This window comes from Geotrypetes seraphini, chromosome 17 (assembly GCF_902459505.1).
Source record: "Geotrypetes seraphini chromosome 17, aGeoSer1.1, whole genome shotgun sequence".
NCBI classification, from domain to species: domain Eukaryota; kingdom Metazoa; phylum Chordata; class Amphibia; order Gymnophiona; family Dermophiidae; genus Geotrypetes; species Geotrypetes seraphini.
Window position 1 is genome coordinate 17,198,952 of NC_047100.1, and position 16,437 is coordinate 17,215,388.

General features: G+C 41.1%; 1 protein-coding gene across 25 annotated transcripts in view; it reads left to right on the forward strand.

The window, feature by feature from the left end:
- Positions 1 to 6,563: 6,563 nt before the first annotated feature.
- The window catches only part of SLMAP (sarcolemma associated protein), a 186,834-nt gene continuing 176,960 nt past the window's right edge, over positions 6,564 to 16,437 (forward strand). For 4 of the 25 annotated variants that reach the window (XM_033925839.1, XM_033925835.1, XM_033925843.1 and 1 more), the window contains exon 1: positions 6,578 to 6,986. In XM_033925839.1, coding sequence (XP_033781730.1) covers positions 6,789 to 6,986 — 198 coding nt within the window. In that variant the 5' untranslated portion in view covers positions 6,578 to 6,788. Of the gene's footprint in view, positions 6,987 to 16,437 lie in introns of all 25 variants that reach the window. The other 21 variants (XM_033925833.1, XM_033925838.1, XM_033925854.1 and 18 more) reach the window with 15 other exon arrangements.

Below are 16,437 nucleotides of genomic sequence, written 5' to 3' on the forward strand. Positions count from 1 at the left end.
TCGCTTGCGTCAGTAGGCCAAGACGTCAGCGCGCTGGGCGTGGCGGAGGGAGGATGTAAAAGACACTGAATGTGAATGGACTGCAAAGTAAAAGATACAATGGCGCCATCTGGTGGAAAGGGTAAAAAAAAACAGTGAATGTGAATAGGCCGCAATGTAAAAATATTGCATATAATACGGTAATGGCGCCATCTGGTGGAAACCATCACAAAGGACAACGAATGGACTGCAAGTGAAAAAAAGATGTATTAAAATAAATAAACGTTTAAAGACTATGAGGTGGTCACAGAGTCTGACAGAAGAGACGAAAGCTGAGATAAGAAAATTGAATATATGCTTCAAGAAAATTATTAAACTGCCTCTAGCAAAATGATATACTCCAGAAACCCCCACCTGCTTCAGTCCACATTCTACTTGGAGGAGGTGGAGTTAACGTGGCCACTCTTTGAATGAGACAGATTTAAGGCTGTTCACCCTTACGTAAGCCACATCCTATTGATTTCACAATGTGCAATTGCCTTTAGAACCTATCCCAGTTTTTATCTAAATGTTTCTTTAAGGGGGAAATCAATATTTTTTTATGCTGCAACATACCAGAAACAAAATCTGGAAATCTACTATTTCAGCAGTGGTTTCAAACCCTGTGCATAAACCATGAGGCAGGTGTTTATGTGACTTTGGTTTGTTTGGTGGGGAACAGGGTTTGAAGGGAATTTTTTTTTTTTTTTTTACATTGTCCAGTCACTCAAATTCAATTTTGCATTCCACACACACAAATACAAAATGTCATGCATGTCTAATTATTTTAGTTTAAAGATAAATTGTGCCAAGTTTTCCCAGATAGATTCTCCAGGTACCACAATTTGCTGCTTTCTTTTTCTCATTAAAACTAAACCCCCTTGGAGGCCAAAAAAAACACACACACACACAAAAAAAACAAAAAACAGTTGTAACATGTATTGTTTAAATGTTTTAAAAAGGCAATATAATAAATATCAGCATTCAGACCATAATAGTGAAGGGTATTAAGCTGATAATTGAGTTTCTTTTCTTCCCCATATAAAATATTGTTGATGTTGCCTGGTCGCCATTCATGCTTTAAAGGCAAGGCTTACTATTGCCCATACGAGAAACAGTAATCTATGTGAGATCTTGAAACCATCTATTTTACCTGGCTCAGACACTCAGCTACCTGCACACACTGGCCAACGAGCCTGCGGTTGCTGCTCTGTCTGCAAGGATGTAGTATGCATTGATTCCTTCACAGATCCACAAACTAATAAAGGTTTCAATATACATCATTCATCCGATTGCAATGCCTATCAAGTTGTTTACATCATAATTTGTCCATGTGATAAACTATTCTATACAAACTGCTTTCGCAGATGGTTCCGTTGTATTTGAAATACAGTATTTTTTACTTTGCAGTCCATTCACATTCATTGTATTTTTTTCTGTTTCCACCAGATGGCGCCATTGTATATGAAATACTGTATTTTTACTTTTTAGTCCATTCACATTGTCTTTTTTCACTGTTTCCACCAGATGGCGCCATTGTATAAGAAATACTGTATTTTTTACTTTTTAGTCCATTCACATTCATTAGTTTTTTTTACTGTTTCCACGAGATGGCGATATTACTATTTCCTATCTGTTATACATAACATTTTTTTCCAGCACTATCAGCTTATTTTAATTTTTTACTTTCTCGCCCACACTTTATCCACAAGCTGAATTTTTTTTATGTTGCTATGTAGATGTGGGTGTTTACTGTATTGACTTGCACTCACTATATATCCACATGGTTTTTCTTGCTATTTACACATCACATTTTAGCATCTCCTGTTCATCATATGATTTGTTCTTTTCGGTTTTTGATATTTACTCCTGTTTTGGTATACGTTGTATTTTCTGGACCTTCATTTGTGATAGTCATCACTTTGGGCACCTTTTATCAAGCTGCATTACAGGTTTTTAGCACAGACCAGCACAGTAAATGCTCCAGCGCTCATAGAATTCATGTGAGCAGTGGAGCACTTACCTCGCTGGCCCACACTAAAAACCTCTGTACTGCTTACACATCATCGTCGCCTTCTTGGGGATCTTCTGGCAGAGCTAGCACTTGAGCATTTTAAAGGTGAGACACTGACTAGGAGGGAAGCGCATCATTCAAGGAAGAGAGCCAGGCGCTCACCTAAATTAGCCAGGCAGAGCGCCCGGCTAAAAGATGCTAGGGAGAACACCGAGTAATTATATTCAAAGAACAGATTGCAAACATACTCTGGTTATCTCAACATATGAAGTTTCTTGATGACTCTTATAATAACGCCATCCACACTGAGATCAGCTGTTATACTAACCCAGAAGCAATGTCACTCTTCCGGGAAGGAAAAAAAAAACCATTATAAAAAGAGTTACAAATATTAAACTGAAAACAACAACAAAAAAATGATTACAAATATTAAACTGAAAACCAAAAAGGAGTTTTTAAAAATGAATCAAGACACCTCCTTATTTAACCCCTGGGGCACCAGAAAAAAAAGTTTTTGTCAGGTTTTCTGAAGCAGCTGGATGCTAAAATGCATCAAAACTCACCAAGCCTTGCCTTGTTCCAGCATAGATAAGTGATTTTGATTTTTTTCAGTAAACTACTTTCAAGGAATGATTTGTTTTGATAGCAAATTTCACTCAAGTTTGAAAGTGCAGCGATTGAAAAAGAGAGATACATTGCTGCTGTGGCTTTGCTCTGTCTGGTCTCTCAAATCCTTTTCTGAGCACTAACAAACTCGTTACAATGTTTTAAAATATATAAACCACTAGGGACTATTCAGTGTTTGTTACTTGGTATCACATTTTCCTTGTTGATACATTTTTTCTATTGAGTATCCCCAATTGTTTTTGGGCACTCCCAACTACTGCCACCCGAATAATCCCCCGACAAGAGGGATACCCATTCCCTCCTGCAGGACCCTCCCGGAACAGCCCCCAACACGAGCCCTCACCCTCACAAGTTATATGTCTGGCCAGAGGGATGTATACACCCTCTGTCTGGTAGGCCTGTCATTCCAAAATGGCAGGCCTTCCAATCCAGGTGCATTCTAGGATGCACTGGGGAGGGGCCTAAGGCTCTGATTGGCCCAGATGCCTCAGGCCCCCCCCATAGGCAGGGCGTTAGGCACCTGGGCCAACTGGAGTCTTAGGCCCCTCCCTGGTGCATGAGGGGCCTTAGGTATTTGGCCAATCGGAGTCTTAGGCTACTCCCATTGCATCCCAGGATGCACTGGGAAGGAAGCCTAAGACTCCGGTTGGTACAGGTGCCTAAGGCCCATCTATGAGAAGGTCTACAGGTGGGGGGCCCTGGGGGTGTCACCTGGTGGGCGTTCTGGGGGATTCCGGTAGAAGGGAGTAGGCACTCCTCATTCCAGGGAAATTCACGGGAGGGGGGTTGGGGGGTGGCAGCAGGAATGGGCATCGCTCCTGCCATGGATATTCGCTGGAGGGGGGTTTGGGGGTGGGAGTGGGCATCCCTCCTACCACAGATATTTGTGGGGGATTCAGGGGTGGATATAGGAGGGAGCTACTGCAGACATTTGTGGGTAGGGGGAAGTGAGGGTTGGTGGTGAGAGGGAGTGGTCATGGGGGGCTCTGCCATGGCCACTCAGCTGATAGTGGCAGGGAGATTCCTTGGAAACATTTGCGAGATATCAATTGAAGAGCATAATGCACTCATAAATTTCATGCATCCTCATGGACCAATTCACTCATTTCATTGGCCTCCTAGAAAGGACACTTGCTGGATTTCTGAAGACCATATTTTTGCAATTCTGCCTGCACCAAGCACAGTAATTAGTTGACAATACACATTTATAGAATCAACAATTCAACTTATTGAAGATAAATTTCATAACATTATGAATAAATAAAGTATTACTATGGCTTGAGAACCATAAAGAGACCCACTTAAGACTTGGGAATCTTGGCTAAGAAACCCATCTACCTGTGGCTGAACTTGCCTGCTATTGGGCGTGACCTCTTGGCGATGGGGTTGTCAGTTTGAATACACTGGCAGTGGTTAAACCACCATGGACCAACCCAAGTTTTGACAGTATTTTAATAACTATTAAATACATATTTAGGGCTCCTTTTATCAAGCCGCGCTAGTGGGGTTAGCGCGTCGGACATTTCATCACGTGCTAACCACCGCAGCAAGCAAAAAAACTAACACCTGCTCAATGGAGGTATTAGCGACTAGCGCGGCAGGCAGTTTAATATGCGATATTGATAAAAAGACACTTTAGTATGCTTAACACAATTCCTTTACTACTAATTGCCTGGCAATTTTTAGTCCTGTGCCACGATAAAGTTTTAAAACAAACAATAAACAGTAAATTATGTGTGGTGTAAGGTTATTTCATAGTTCAACTAGAATATTTGAAGAACCCTCCAATGACAAATACAATTAATACTTTTAAATAGTTAGTTACGCTATTGTTTCTTCCCTACACAAAAAAACACCCTCCAAAAAATTTGATATCTGGTAGAGAAAAAGTCGCTCTATCCAATGCTTTTTGAACCAAAGTGATTCCTGGTGTCAAAACTGAAATATAAGGCTTCAAAAATGGGTAAAACTTCTCATTAATATTTTTTGCTGCTCTGTTTGACTTGCAATATCTTTGCAAATAAATGAAAGCAGGCCTTGAAATTTTCATACCAAGCAAGAAGTCACCACTTAAATTTGTTACAAATCTATGGCACCCCAAAGATGAATATAAAAAAAAAAATCCACAGAATTATAATAAATGATATATTATAAACGTAAAGTGCTCAAACCTTTCAACCAAACTGTTCAGTGTATTCACAAAACTATGGTTGCAATAGGAATCATCATTGCCTTTACCGGCCCTTACTGCCTCAATACTCTGGAACTTAATACATATAAAATGATAATAAAGAGACTTATCTTTTCTTTTTTTAAAATCTTTATTGATTTTCTAACTTTGATAGTGCAATACAAATGGTAAATCAAAAATACTGCACAAAACACACTATTAACTATACAATTATTACAGTAAACAATCATTTTCTTCCATCCTCAACTTAATTCTTAATATAATAATACATATGATGTGATTACAAATTATAATTAAATAATTTAACTCTTCAAATACATTTCCCTCCCCCCATCCACCCACCCTTCCTTGGATGTGTCAGGAAATCTAATGAAAAAGAAAGAAACATGACCCTTACTGTAATGCAACAAAAGTAGTCAATGGACTCCATATATTATTAAAGGACTTACTAGTCCCCAAACGTCCCGCTGTCATTCTTTCATATTTATATGTGGTACACACATTTACCCACCAAAAAGTGAAATTGATCCTATCATGATTTTTCCAATTCTGTGTAATCAATTGAACAGCTATTCCCGTCATAATCAGGAAAAGGCGACCTTTATACTTATCTAAAGTAGGCTTAATATGTAGTAATGTACCACAAATTACAGCTTCATAAGATAAGGGAATAGCTGCTTCAAGAATGAGATTAATTTGTCCCCAGATTGACTTATCTTAAGATCCGGGGCGGGCAGCTGACAGCTCTATTCATAAGGCAGCCACAATGAAAAAGTGCTTGTGCATATATGTGCTTGTGCTTTTAAAGTGCTAAACGCTGTAAATTGAGATGCCCTCCCCCCCCCCCACACACACACACTTGAGTTTCACACTCTTCATCAGGCTGATGTTAGCAATACTCTGTGTACAGCAGGTCCTTGAAGTTGCCCATTTGTTTCATTCGACAAGCACAAAAATTTTAGTGCACCTCTTAGTCAGTGCATGAATTTCATGTTTTCAAGGTTTAAACTTTGAAGGGCTTAGTTTTTCAAGCCAGAGCATCCATGTACCCCGTTTCATTGAAATTGGAGACGGTGAGGTGGGGGGATCATTCTGAAAATTTGTGCAGTTGGTGTGGAATGACCCTTTTTTAATCTTCACAAATATGGTAAACCCTAACCTTAGTGAGTACTTTAAATTGAACCAAGCCTTTTGTTCATTTATTAACAACAATAACTCTCTTGACAGATTAAGCTAATTGAAAATCCTTTTTTTGTAAATAGAGATTTTTTTTAACCTGTCATCTGCCTATCAGGTTAGTCTTAGGTGGAGCGTTAGCCCCCAAATCCGGATACGCTTGCTCTTGAAATGAATCAAACGAGGAAGTAGGGAATTTCGCACGAATTTGCACTTCTTTTATCTAAATAGGAGGAGGATAAGGACAGAGAATCAAGATTGAAAAATAAGAGCACAACCATTTGCATCCTTCTCACCCGCCTGCAGCCGTGCGCCGCTCCGCATCTACCAGACCGCACTGGACCAATCAACGCCGGCGATGGGCGGGGCACCGCAGCTTCTGCAGGAAGCGACGTTTTGTGACGTCAGCGTGCCGGTGACGTGCTGCGTGCGACTGCGTCCTCACGCTGAGGTCTCCCGGCTCCGGCGCGGCCCCCCCCCCCTCAAAGTAGAGCTTACAGCAGCAGCCATTAGCGCAGCTGCTGCCGCTCGTGGCCCGTCGCTGGCGGGGCGGGGCAGCGTGGAGGAGGGGGAGGAGGAGGAGGCGGCGGAGGAGGAGGAGGCAGCGGCGGGAGCCGCAATCAACGAACGTCACGGTCAGGGCAACGAGGTACTGGCCGGGGTGGCACGAGGGGGGGCAGCCAGGATTCTGGGGGGGCGCTTGCCACCCCTTGCCCCCCCCGCAGCGACGCCACCGAGAGTGACGCCCCCCAGCTGTCATCGATGCCTTCAGCTCTGGCCATCTTCACCTGCCGCCCGAATTCGCACCCGTTTCAGGAGCGTCATGTCTACCTGGACGAGCCCGTCAAGATCGGCCGCTCGGTGGCCCGCTGCCGCCCGGCGCAGAACAACGCCACCTTCGACTGCAAGGTGCTCTCCCGGAACCACGCTCTCGTCTGGTTCGACCACAAGACCTGCAAGGTAACTAACGGCCCCTCGCGCGCCCACCTTCCTTTCCTGCCCGGGCGCAACTGTCACCTGCCTGTTGCCGCGAGGCGCCTCCCCTTCGGGAAGCCCTCGGCCGGCTCGTGCCAGGTCTGCGAGGGCGCGAGGACGGAATGCGGATGCTCGGGGGAGCGCCCGGCGGTTGGGGGTTTGTGTTCTGCGAACGTTCGGCGCTCGTTCTAGAAACGTGACTGAAGGACCCGTATGAAGGCAGCGCGGCTTTGGCTAGGAATGGGGTTAGGGGGCGATTTATGGGTCCGGCGACCCCGCTCACGGTTTATAAATAGCCACTTTAGTGGTGGCGAGGACGGCTACGTTGAAATGAGACAGTAAGTCAAAGTATTGTAATGGAAGACAGCTGACAGTAAAGGGTTGCATTTTTTTTCTTAAATGACCAGGAAGATGCTGCTGCTTAGGGCAATTAGCTTTGCATAAATATGGTAGTGGTCTGAAACATAAGTTTTCTATGGTAGTTATGTGGTTTGCAGTTAGTAGGGTGCAAAATCTCCATATACTACTTTCCAAATGCTAAATATTTACAGGGACTACTATTAGGGCCTCTGATTGATGGGAGCAAACTGGAATAACCAAACCAATTTGCGGCACTGTGTTTTTATAACTGTATGGGTTACACCAGTGGTTCCCAACCCTGTCCTAGAGGACCACCAGGCCATTCGGGTTTTTGGGCCCTAGAGAGATTTGCATATAATGGAAGCGATAGGCATGCAAATCTGCTCCATGCATATTCATTAGGGCTAGCCTGAAAACCCGATTGGCCTGGTAGTCCTCCAGGACAGGGTTGGGAACCACTGGGTTACACATTTGATATATCACCTTTTTGTTGGTTTACATATTATACAGATTTGTGTTTTTGTTTGCAAGCTTTGTTGTTATGTGTTTTGGTAGTAATGTAGAAATTGAAGGCATAAAAAGACCAGTTGGCTTACCCAGTCTGCCCATTTTCTTTAAGAACTACTTGTTCTAAACTAGCGTGTGGCTTGTGTATACATATAAGTGCATATCTTGGTTTAAGGTTGGGGAAGGATGCAAAAATATGGATGCATATTTTTAACTTTAAAACTTCTGCTCCCCACCCCATCCCTATAAAGTAGCGGTACACTGTCTGTCCCCCAATATTCAGCCACTGGCGGTCAGAGTATTTTTGTGTGGTTTTTAAATGCTGATATTCGCCAGTTAAATTATCCCTTGATATTCAGTGCTGGGCCTTGTCTGGGCACTGAATATTAGGGGATAATTCTGGGTGGCCTGGAACCTCTGTGAGCCCAGCCTATATTCAGCTGAACCTGCATAAGCTTATTATATAAAGGATGAGCCACTGATGCATCCTCTCTCTTTCCCTCATCCTCAGCTACAGCCCCCCCACCCCATGTCTCCAACCCCTCTGTAGGGCACGGTTAGGGGAGGCAAAGGCCCCTCAAATTTAGTAAAATGGGCTTATGCAGGTCTTGACCTGATAGTCAGCCAGGGCCCGCATCAGCTAAGTGGGTGAATATTGCCGACACCTGCATAAGTCCTGCTCCTCCCCCACAATGTCCCCCTGGTCCACCCCTGACTGGCCCACTTTTTTGCAGTCAGTCAAAGGTGATATTCAGCAGCACTGTCCGGTTTAGTGTCATTGAATATTGGTGGTGAGGTGGCAGTAGACGATTTAAGCAGGCCAAAGTACCGTACTTAAATTGCTCTGAGTATTCGGTCCTGTGTGTCTGTATGATTCCTTTGTCACATTTCAAAGACAAGTGTGAGTAGATACTGTGTAAGCAAGTTTTCAAAGTATGCATGTTGAAAGCACAAGGGTGGTTTGCAGTTTATATAGGTGGTTTTTCAAAGTTTGCTTTTTTTTTTGTTTTTGGATTTAGTTCACACTTTTTTTTCAGTAGTAGCTCCAAGATTGTGAGCCCACCAGGACAGACAGGGAAATATGCTTGAGTACCTGAATAAATTCATGTAAACCGTTCTGAGCTCCCCTGGGAGAACGGTATAGAAAATTGAATAAATAAATAAAGGTGAGCTATGTTCAGTTATGCTACATATCTCTCTGTTCCTGGAGGGCTTCAGTCTAGTGCTGGGTTTTATTAAACAGCGCTAGAGGTTTTTAGCACGGGCCAGTGAGGTAAATGCTCTGATGCTCATAGGAATATTCTATGAGTATCGGAGCATTTACCTCACCAGCCCATGCAAAAAACCTCTGGAGCCAGTTTGTATCTCAGGCAATGGAAGTGGTTAAGTGATTTGCCCAAAATTATAAGGAGCAGCAGCAGAATTTGAACTAGATTCCTATTGTCAGCCACTAGGCCTGTGCTTCTCAACCCAGTCCTTGGGATGTCCACAATGGATTTTCATGTACTGCCTCCTTGGTATGCAAATTTATCTCATGCATATTAACTCTGAATATCCTAAAAACCTGATTGACTGGATATGTCTCTAAGACTTGGTTGAGAAGTGCTGCTACTTGACTCATGACCTCAAAAAGAATATTAGCTTTCATATTTTTTCAATTTTCAGCAGCATACCCAGTTCTGTGCAAAGTAAACCTTAAAGAGCGACCAGAACTGGGGTTTTCAGTTTCAGCTGAACCTGAATCTTTGGCTGAAATTTGCCGCATAGTTTTGGCAAAAATTGAAGCGGAAACCAAAACTTGCATCCCCCTCCCAAGGTCTACCTTAGAAGCCATGGTGGTTTAATAGCCTAGTTGGGACAGTGAGCGATCCCCTGTCATTCCTGCCCATGCCGGCTCCACATTCAAATGGCCACTGGAACCTCCAGAGTACGTAAGTTTGGTTTCTGCTGAAAATGCACTGACATCCTGGATTTTTCCTGGCTTTTAGGGTATCCATGAACCAAGGTGAGGACTTGGTTGATTTTCAATCTTTGCAACATAATGGTGCAATAGAATTGAGGGCTTCTTCTAATGTGTTGTTCCATCTGTTGAGTGAAACTATGAGCCTGGATATTGTGGTATCTATCGTTCCAGGGGCCTTATTCCAGAATTGGCTGGCATTAATTTTACCTCCTTGTTGTGATTTTTAATCGAAATGCATCCTTAAAAAATTAAAGAATAAAAAGTAATGAAATGTTGCAATTTAATAAATTTAAAACAGCATGCAGAATAGCTATAAACAACCTTAGGCCCTCTTTTACAAAGTTGATTACTGTGGTGGCCCACGGTAATCATGCCCATTAGAAATTAATGGACTGTTATGCTATAGCCGCATGGCTTTGTAAAATGTGGGGGTGGGGGGGTAGTTTTCACAGCCTACTTCAGAAAAGCAAGTCTGCTAAAATATAAATATTTTTTTAACCTAACTTTAAGAAGATAAGTAATTCTGTGTAGTGACATATGTGGGCAATGGAGCTTTCAAGAAAGGCATGAAGACCACACTACCTTGTCTCTATAGCTTCCCTCAGTTTTCAGGCACTAATTTCTTTTGAGTCCCTTGTACAAAGCTGTGGTAAATGCACCGAAGCCCATAGGAACTGAATGGGCTTCGGTGCGATTATCGGTAGCATTGTTACCACGGCTTTGTAAAAGGGGCCTTTGTGATGTGCTCCCACATTTCATTCTTTTAAAAAAAAAAAAAAAAAATCCCAAACATAAAAATCTAATTCTTCTGCAGTTTTTTGTTATTGTTACAGACCATAATTAGTCTGTTTTCCTTTAATTGTGTAACTTCTTAAAGAGTTGTTCCTTTGACCTTGCAGCAACCTTTGCTCTCACCATGACAGAATAATAGATGTCAACGTCTCTATTAGGTGCAAATGGAAAATATATGAGTATCAAGCAGTTTGCTGTCAGTTTTTTGAGTAAGGCTTTGATGTCTGTCCAAGTATGTTATCCCTTATTGAGATTAGAAAAGTTCTTAAAACTAGAACTGAAGATCCAAGATGGCTGCCACTAACTGACTGCTGAGCGGACGCCTCTGATTTCCTATTCTTGCAATGCTGAAAAGACGGGGGGAAAGTGTTGGTAGTGCCTCCCACCGCATTGAAACCCCAACTATTACCATAGATGACTTTATGAGATGTCTTCAACAGGAGCAAATATCGTTGGCAAATCGCCTGCTGGGAGCGCCAGCAGAGAGTAGTACCATGGCGATTACCCTTGGGCTGGATGTCACCTTGAGCCCCGACCTAAGGACGCCACCTCTACAGCCGTTGCCGATGGGAGCTAGCTCACCACGAGACGAGAATGTACCCGAGGAGGGCTTGCTGCTTGAAACTGCTCAGAGTGATTTATTCCTCCCGAATGAACCCACAGCTGGGACATCCCATGGTATGGAGGAACAAGGGACCAGGGAGGTAACATATCTGAACAATGTTTAATTTCACCACCAGTTCCTTTTTCAATAGTTAAACCCCCAGAAGCTATCCTCCCTGAAGAAGGAGATAGAACAAAGCATGATCTAATAAAGGCTGGTTACATTCTTGGCAGATATTTTTCAATGTTTAAAAAAAAGTGCAGCTTCTTGCATTTGTGTTTATCTTTCATGTTGGTGAATAAAAAAGTTTCTACTAAAAAAAAAAAAAAAAAAAAATAGTAAGAATTCAATGGGGCTTGGATTCGCACAGATAATCTTTAAAACTACAAGGGAAATGGAGAGAGAGAGCCAACAATGAACAAATCTATCGCTGTGACTCCTGACTTAGTCCTAACAAATCTTTCAGCCAGTTGACTTTTCAAGCTAGCCACAGTGAAGAATAGGCATGAGAGAGTTGCATTCTCTGCTTGAATCTCATGCATATTCATTACAGATCTCGGAAACTTGATTAGTTCCTAGAACACCCCTTTCCCAATCTCTGGTTTTGACACTGAAAATGAAGCAGACTGCTAGATTAGATGGGCCTTGCCATCCTTACCTGTAAAAAGCTAAATTTATTGAAGTGGTGATAGTGTTAGATTGCACTGACACTGTCAACATGTTAGTAGATTTTAAGTAATGGAACTTTGTAGTTCATCTACTATAATTTCAGCCAGTCTAGGTGCTTGATATAAATTTCACAAAAAATAGAAAACAATCCTTTTGTAAAAACATATGCCATAAATTAATTGATTTTCTCATCCCATTACCCATCTTTATTTAGAGCACTCAGTATGTAGTAAAAGGTTCATGCATGAAGCAGTGCTTGTGCTGGAACAACTGCCTAAATCTACATTGGAATCTTCTAGTAAAACTAAATACACAAGTTCTTCTGTATATCGCAAGCACACACACGTTTTTGCTTCGGCTTAACGAAAGTATAATGGACTCAAATTTGTTTTTAGTAATGGCTTAGATAACAACTACCGATTTTTTTTCACAATTTCACTGGGTATTAAATGATACTGAATTCAGCAGCAAGGGAAATGTTTAACTAAACCCCACCTAGATTAAGTTATTACCATTTATTCATTATTAATTCATCTAGATGCATTTTCCTCAACATCATCAAACTGGCTGCTTGCCATGGAATACCACTGATATCCTGTTTGTGCTCTTGCTACTCATGTTCAGAGGAGATCAGTTAAAAGGGGCATGCACAGCCTGTTCACTGGATAGATTAGGAATACACTTGGGGCAATACCAGTGCAGCATCCATGGTATCAGTAGGAAATTGGGAAGTAAGAAAGGAGAGAGATGATAAATATCGCTTGGGTATGGGCGTGTGTGTAGAGAGGGGCGGCATGTGGGGGAGGAAAGATGTGGAAAGAGAGCAATGTTAGACTAAAGAAGGGAAGGGGAGAAGCTGGATTGGGATAGTATGGCTGAAGATTTGCCTACGTCTATGTTTATCAACCCTATTCTGGAGGCACATTAGCCAGTTGGCTTTTCAGGATTACAGCAATGAATATGGATGAGAGAAATTTGCATGTAGCCAAAATCCATTATATGTAGAGACCGGTATTAATAGTCAGCATGGAGCTTGTAGGTCAAGACAAGGTTCACAGGCTTGCTCCCTTTTTCTGCTTGGGCTTCTCACTGCTCTGCATAGGTTTCAGCCTAATAGGATATATGAATTCATAGTGACATATAGCAGTAAGGTTAGTACAGGATCCCATCTTCATGCTTTGGATAAGTGGGTGGAAGAGGAAGCGCACAAGGGAGAAAGGTTGTTGGACTGCTATTTTGTTATTATCTGGGATTTCTTTTTAGATCCTCAATTCATCAAGTCTCTAGTACTTGAGCATGAGTTTGATGGCACCTAACAACAACAGATTAATACCATTGGAGACTCTAAAACGGTTGTCGGCTGCTGTAACTTTTTAGCAAAACCAAGTTCTTTATCAGAGTTTGGTCTTCTGCAGTGAAAACCATTTTGTTAACGGAGACTGTTTACAAACTATCATCTGCTTCTGTGCATATCCCATAGCAACAATTCATTTTCACAAGGTAGAGTTGTGGTGCAGTGGGAAATATTTACTATATTTTTACATCAACTTCACTAAATTTCATAAGAATCGGCCGAGTTTCATGAAAGATACAGTGTGTGTGTGTGAGATTACTATATATATATATATATATATTGGGTAGGAAGATTCAAGATTGGGTAGTTGCATTTCAGTTACATTTTCATGTTCACTCCAAGATTACTAATATATATATATATATATATTAGTAATCTCGGAGTGAACATGAAAATGTAACTGAAATGCAACTACCCAATCTTGAATCTTCCTACTTGTTTCCAGTTTACCCCTCTTTTGTTTGTCTAGCATGTCATGCAGCAATAGAGAAATGGAAACAGATTCATTTCCCTTTGTAGCGCGCAAAATATAATGATTGAAAATAAAATGACCAGTCATTTTTGGAATGTATGCCTATTTCCCAGTCTCTGGTTTCTGCTTTCCTCTATTTCTTTCTCTCTCATTGACCTTTTTCTTACTTCTATTTGTTTTTCTGCTTCTCTGTCCACTTAGATTTTGTTCCTCCTTACTACTCAGTCCTGAATCTTCCTCCCTATTTCCAATTTCTTATCCCTTTCTTCTTCTGTCTAGCATGTGCCTTCCCTTCTGTCCTGTATCTTCCTCCCTTTCTTCCCCCTCCCTATGCCCACACCCCTATGTCTGGCCAAAAGATTAAAGGACAAATTGTGCATCAATTTTTCTCTAAGTAGGGCTGCAAGTATCAAGTGTTCCACAAACTGGAAGCATAGTTCGTTTATAGCTCCTGTTTGCCTCTGCATCATCCATTGGGTCAATCCAGAATCTTAGAACCTTCAATTGCATTTTTTTGTGTTGTCATTCCAGCTACTTACATTTCTGTGCAAGGCAAGTCCATGTAAGGTTTCTTAAACCACAAAAGTTCTGGTTTTGAACAGTTTTAATATAAGGTTATTTATATTCACAAACTACCTCCTAAAATGATGGCCAATATGATTTAAGAGAAACATTTGAGCAGCCAAATAATTTTTTTTCCCTCTTTGTGGCAATATCTCACTTCTGCCTTACGGATGTACTGAGCAGAAGCATGGCAGTCAAAAGCCTGAGTGACACCAACCAGCTTTTAATTTCAGCTTGTTGTTTTATGTTGAGCAGTGTCCTAGTCAAACAGTAGCACAATTGATTGTGCTTATTAAGATGAGACCCATCCAGTTTACAAGTAAACTACCATATCTGCATGTAAACTAGATTTAATCGAACTGGACTAGAGGTTGAATATTCCTGTTGAAAAAGGCAGTAATAGTAACTTGATTTCAAATTACATTAACTTAATACTTCATTGAGGGAAATCCTGAAAACCTGATTGGGTTGTAGCCCTTGAGAACCGAAGTTGTCCATCTCTATATTTAAAACATTCTAGGTAGTCATGTCACCTGTTGTGTTATCCTTAAAATGTTGCTGAAATTCTTTTAGTGATTCACAAAAGAAAATGAACATTTACAGTTTTGTTTTTACATTACATTACATTAGGGATTTCTATTCCGCCTGTGCCTTGCGGTTCTAGGCGGATTACAATATAGAAAATATCTGGGACATTCCAGTAGAATTACATTTCAGGATAGGAGTAAGTTACAGGAATAGTGAAGAGTTATGATATTACAATTTCACAGAAGATATTACTTATTACAGAAGATAATACATATAGCAGAAGATAATGCATTTTACAGAGGTAATATATGTCAATTTTAGACTAAAAATGTTGCAACTGAAATAATTCTAGTCTGTAATTTGGAGGAAAAGTCGGCTTGTGAGAGCATTGCCTATCTCTTCCCCCTTTAACTTTTGTTTTTGATGGCCAGGCCAACCCACACTAAATTTTCAGATGTCAAGAGAAACACAAGGATTCCCACGGAGAAGGGATTTCTCGGCTCAAGCGTATGAGTGCATATCCTAGAAAGCAAATTCCATTAATCAGAGTAGAACATTTTGTTCAGATTATGTGCCATTGACTGTGTATGAAGTAGCATTGTTCTGTTTGTTCCAAATAGTTTTCATTTTTTTGTTAATATGTTATTCCTTTGCTGGCTGGGTGTGTGTCAGGATTTTTTGACTGTCATGCTTCTGCTCAGTACATCCATAAGGCAGAGAGGTATTGCCACAAAGAGGAAAAAAAAATTATTTGGCTGCTCAAATGTTACTCTTAAATCATATTGGCTATCATTTTAGGAGGTTAAGTGGTGTTTACATATATAAAAAGGTAGTTTGTGTATATAAATAAGCATATATGTGTAAAGGGTGATTCTGGAAAAGCAACTGTCCGTTTACAACATGAATTAGATTTCAAAGGCTTGGTGTAGGTATATTTTTAAAATGTATAGCATGACATTTTACAAGGAGGACACACTTGTATTTAAAACAATTCCCCTTGTCTGCTATAAATATGAGAAAAATGCTCATCTAGACTTAAGGTTTTGAGGTGGTGAAGTTAGAAACCATTTCAAAAATCAAAATATTTTGGGATTAGAGCACTGCTCCTTAATCGGCGACTCTTGAACATGTAATTTTGCATATCTGAATTTACGTAGCACCCCCAAGTGAAGCAGCTTATTTTTATTTATTAGTTATTTTGTGTGTGGTTTTTGTTAAAATGACTGTGCCTTTTGTAAACTATCTGTCAAATTTAGAATGTATTGACTTGAGAATGCCTTTTCTGACTTGGATGCCCTGTGCAGACTGGGACTTATCTTTCAACTCTAAGAAACAAGAGATGAATGAATTTGCTAGACTATTTAACACAATGGGCTAGATCAGACATGGACAACTCTGGTCCTCGAAGGCCGGAATCCAATCGGGTTTTCAGGATTTCCCCAATGAATCTGCATGAAATCTATTTGCATGCACTGCTTTCAATTCATATTCATTGGGGAAATCCTGAAAACCCGACTGGATTCCGACCCTCGAGGACTGGAGTTGCCCATGTCTGGGCTAGATTCACTAAACTTACCGATCCTGTAGCGATGGTCGCAAAACCGGTTGTACTGGTTTTGTGAT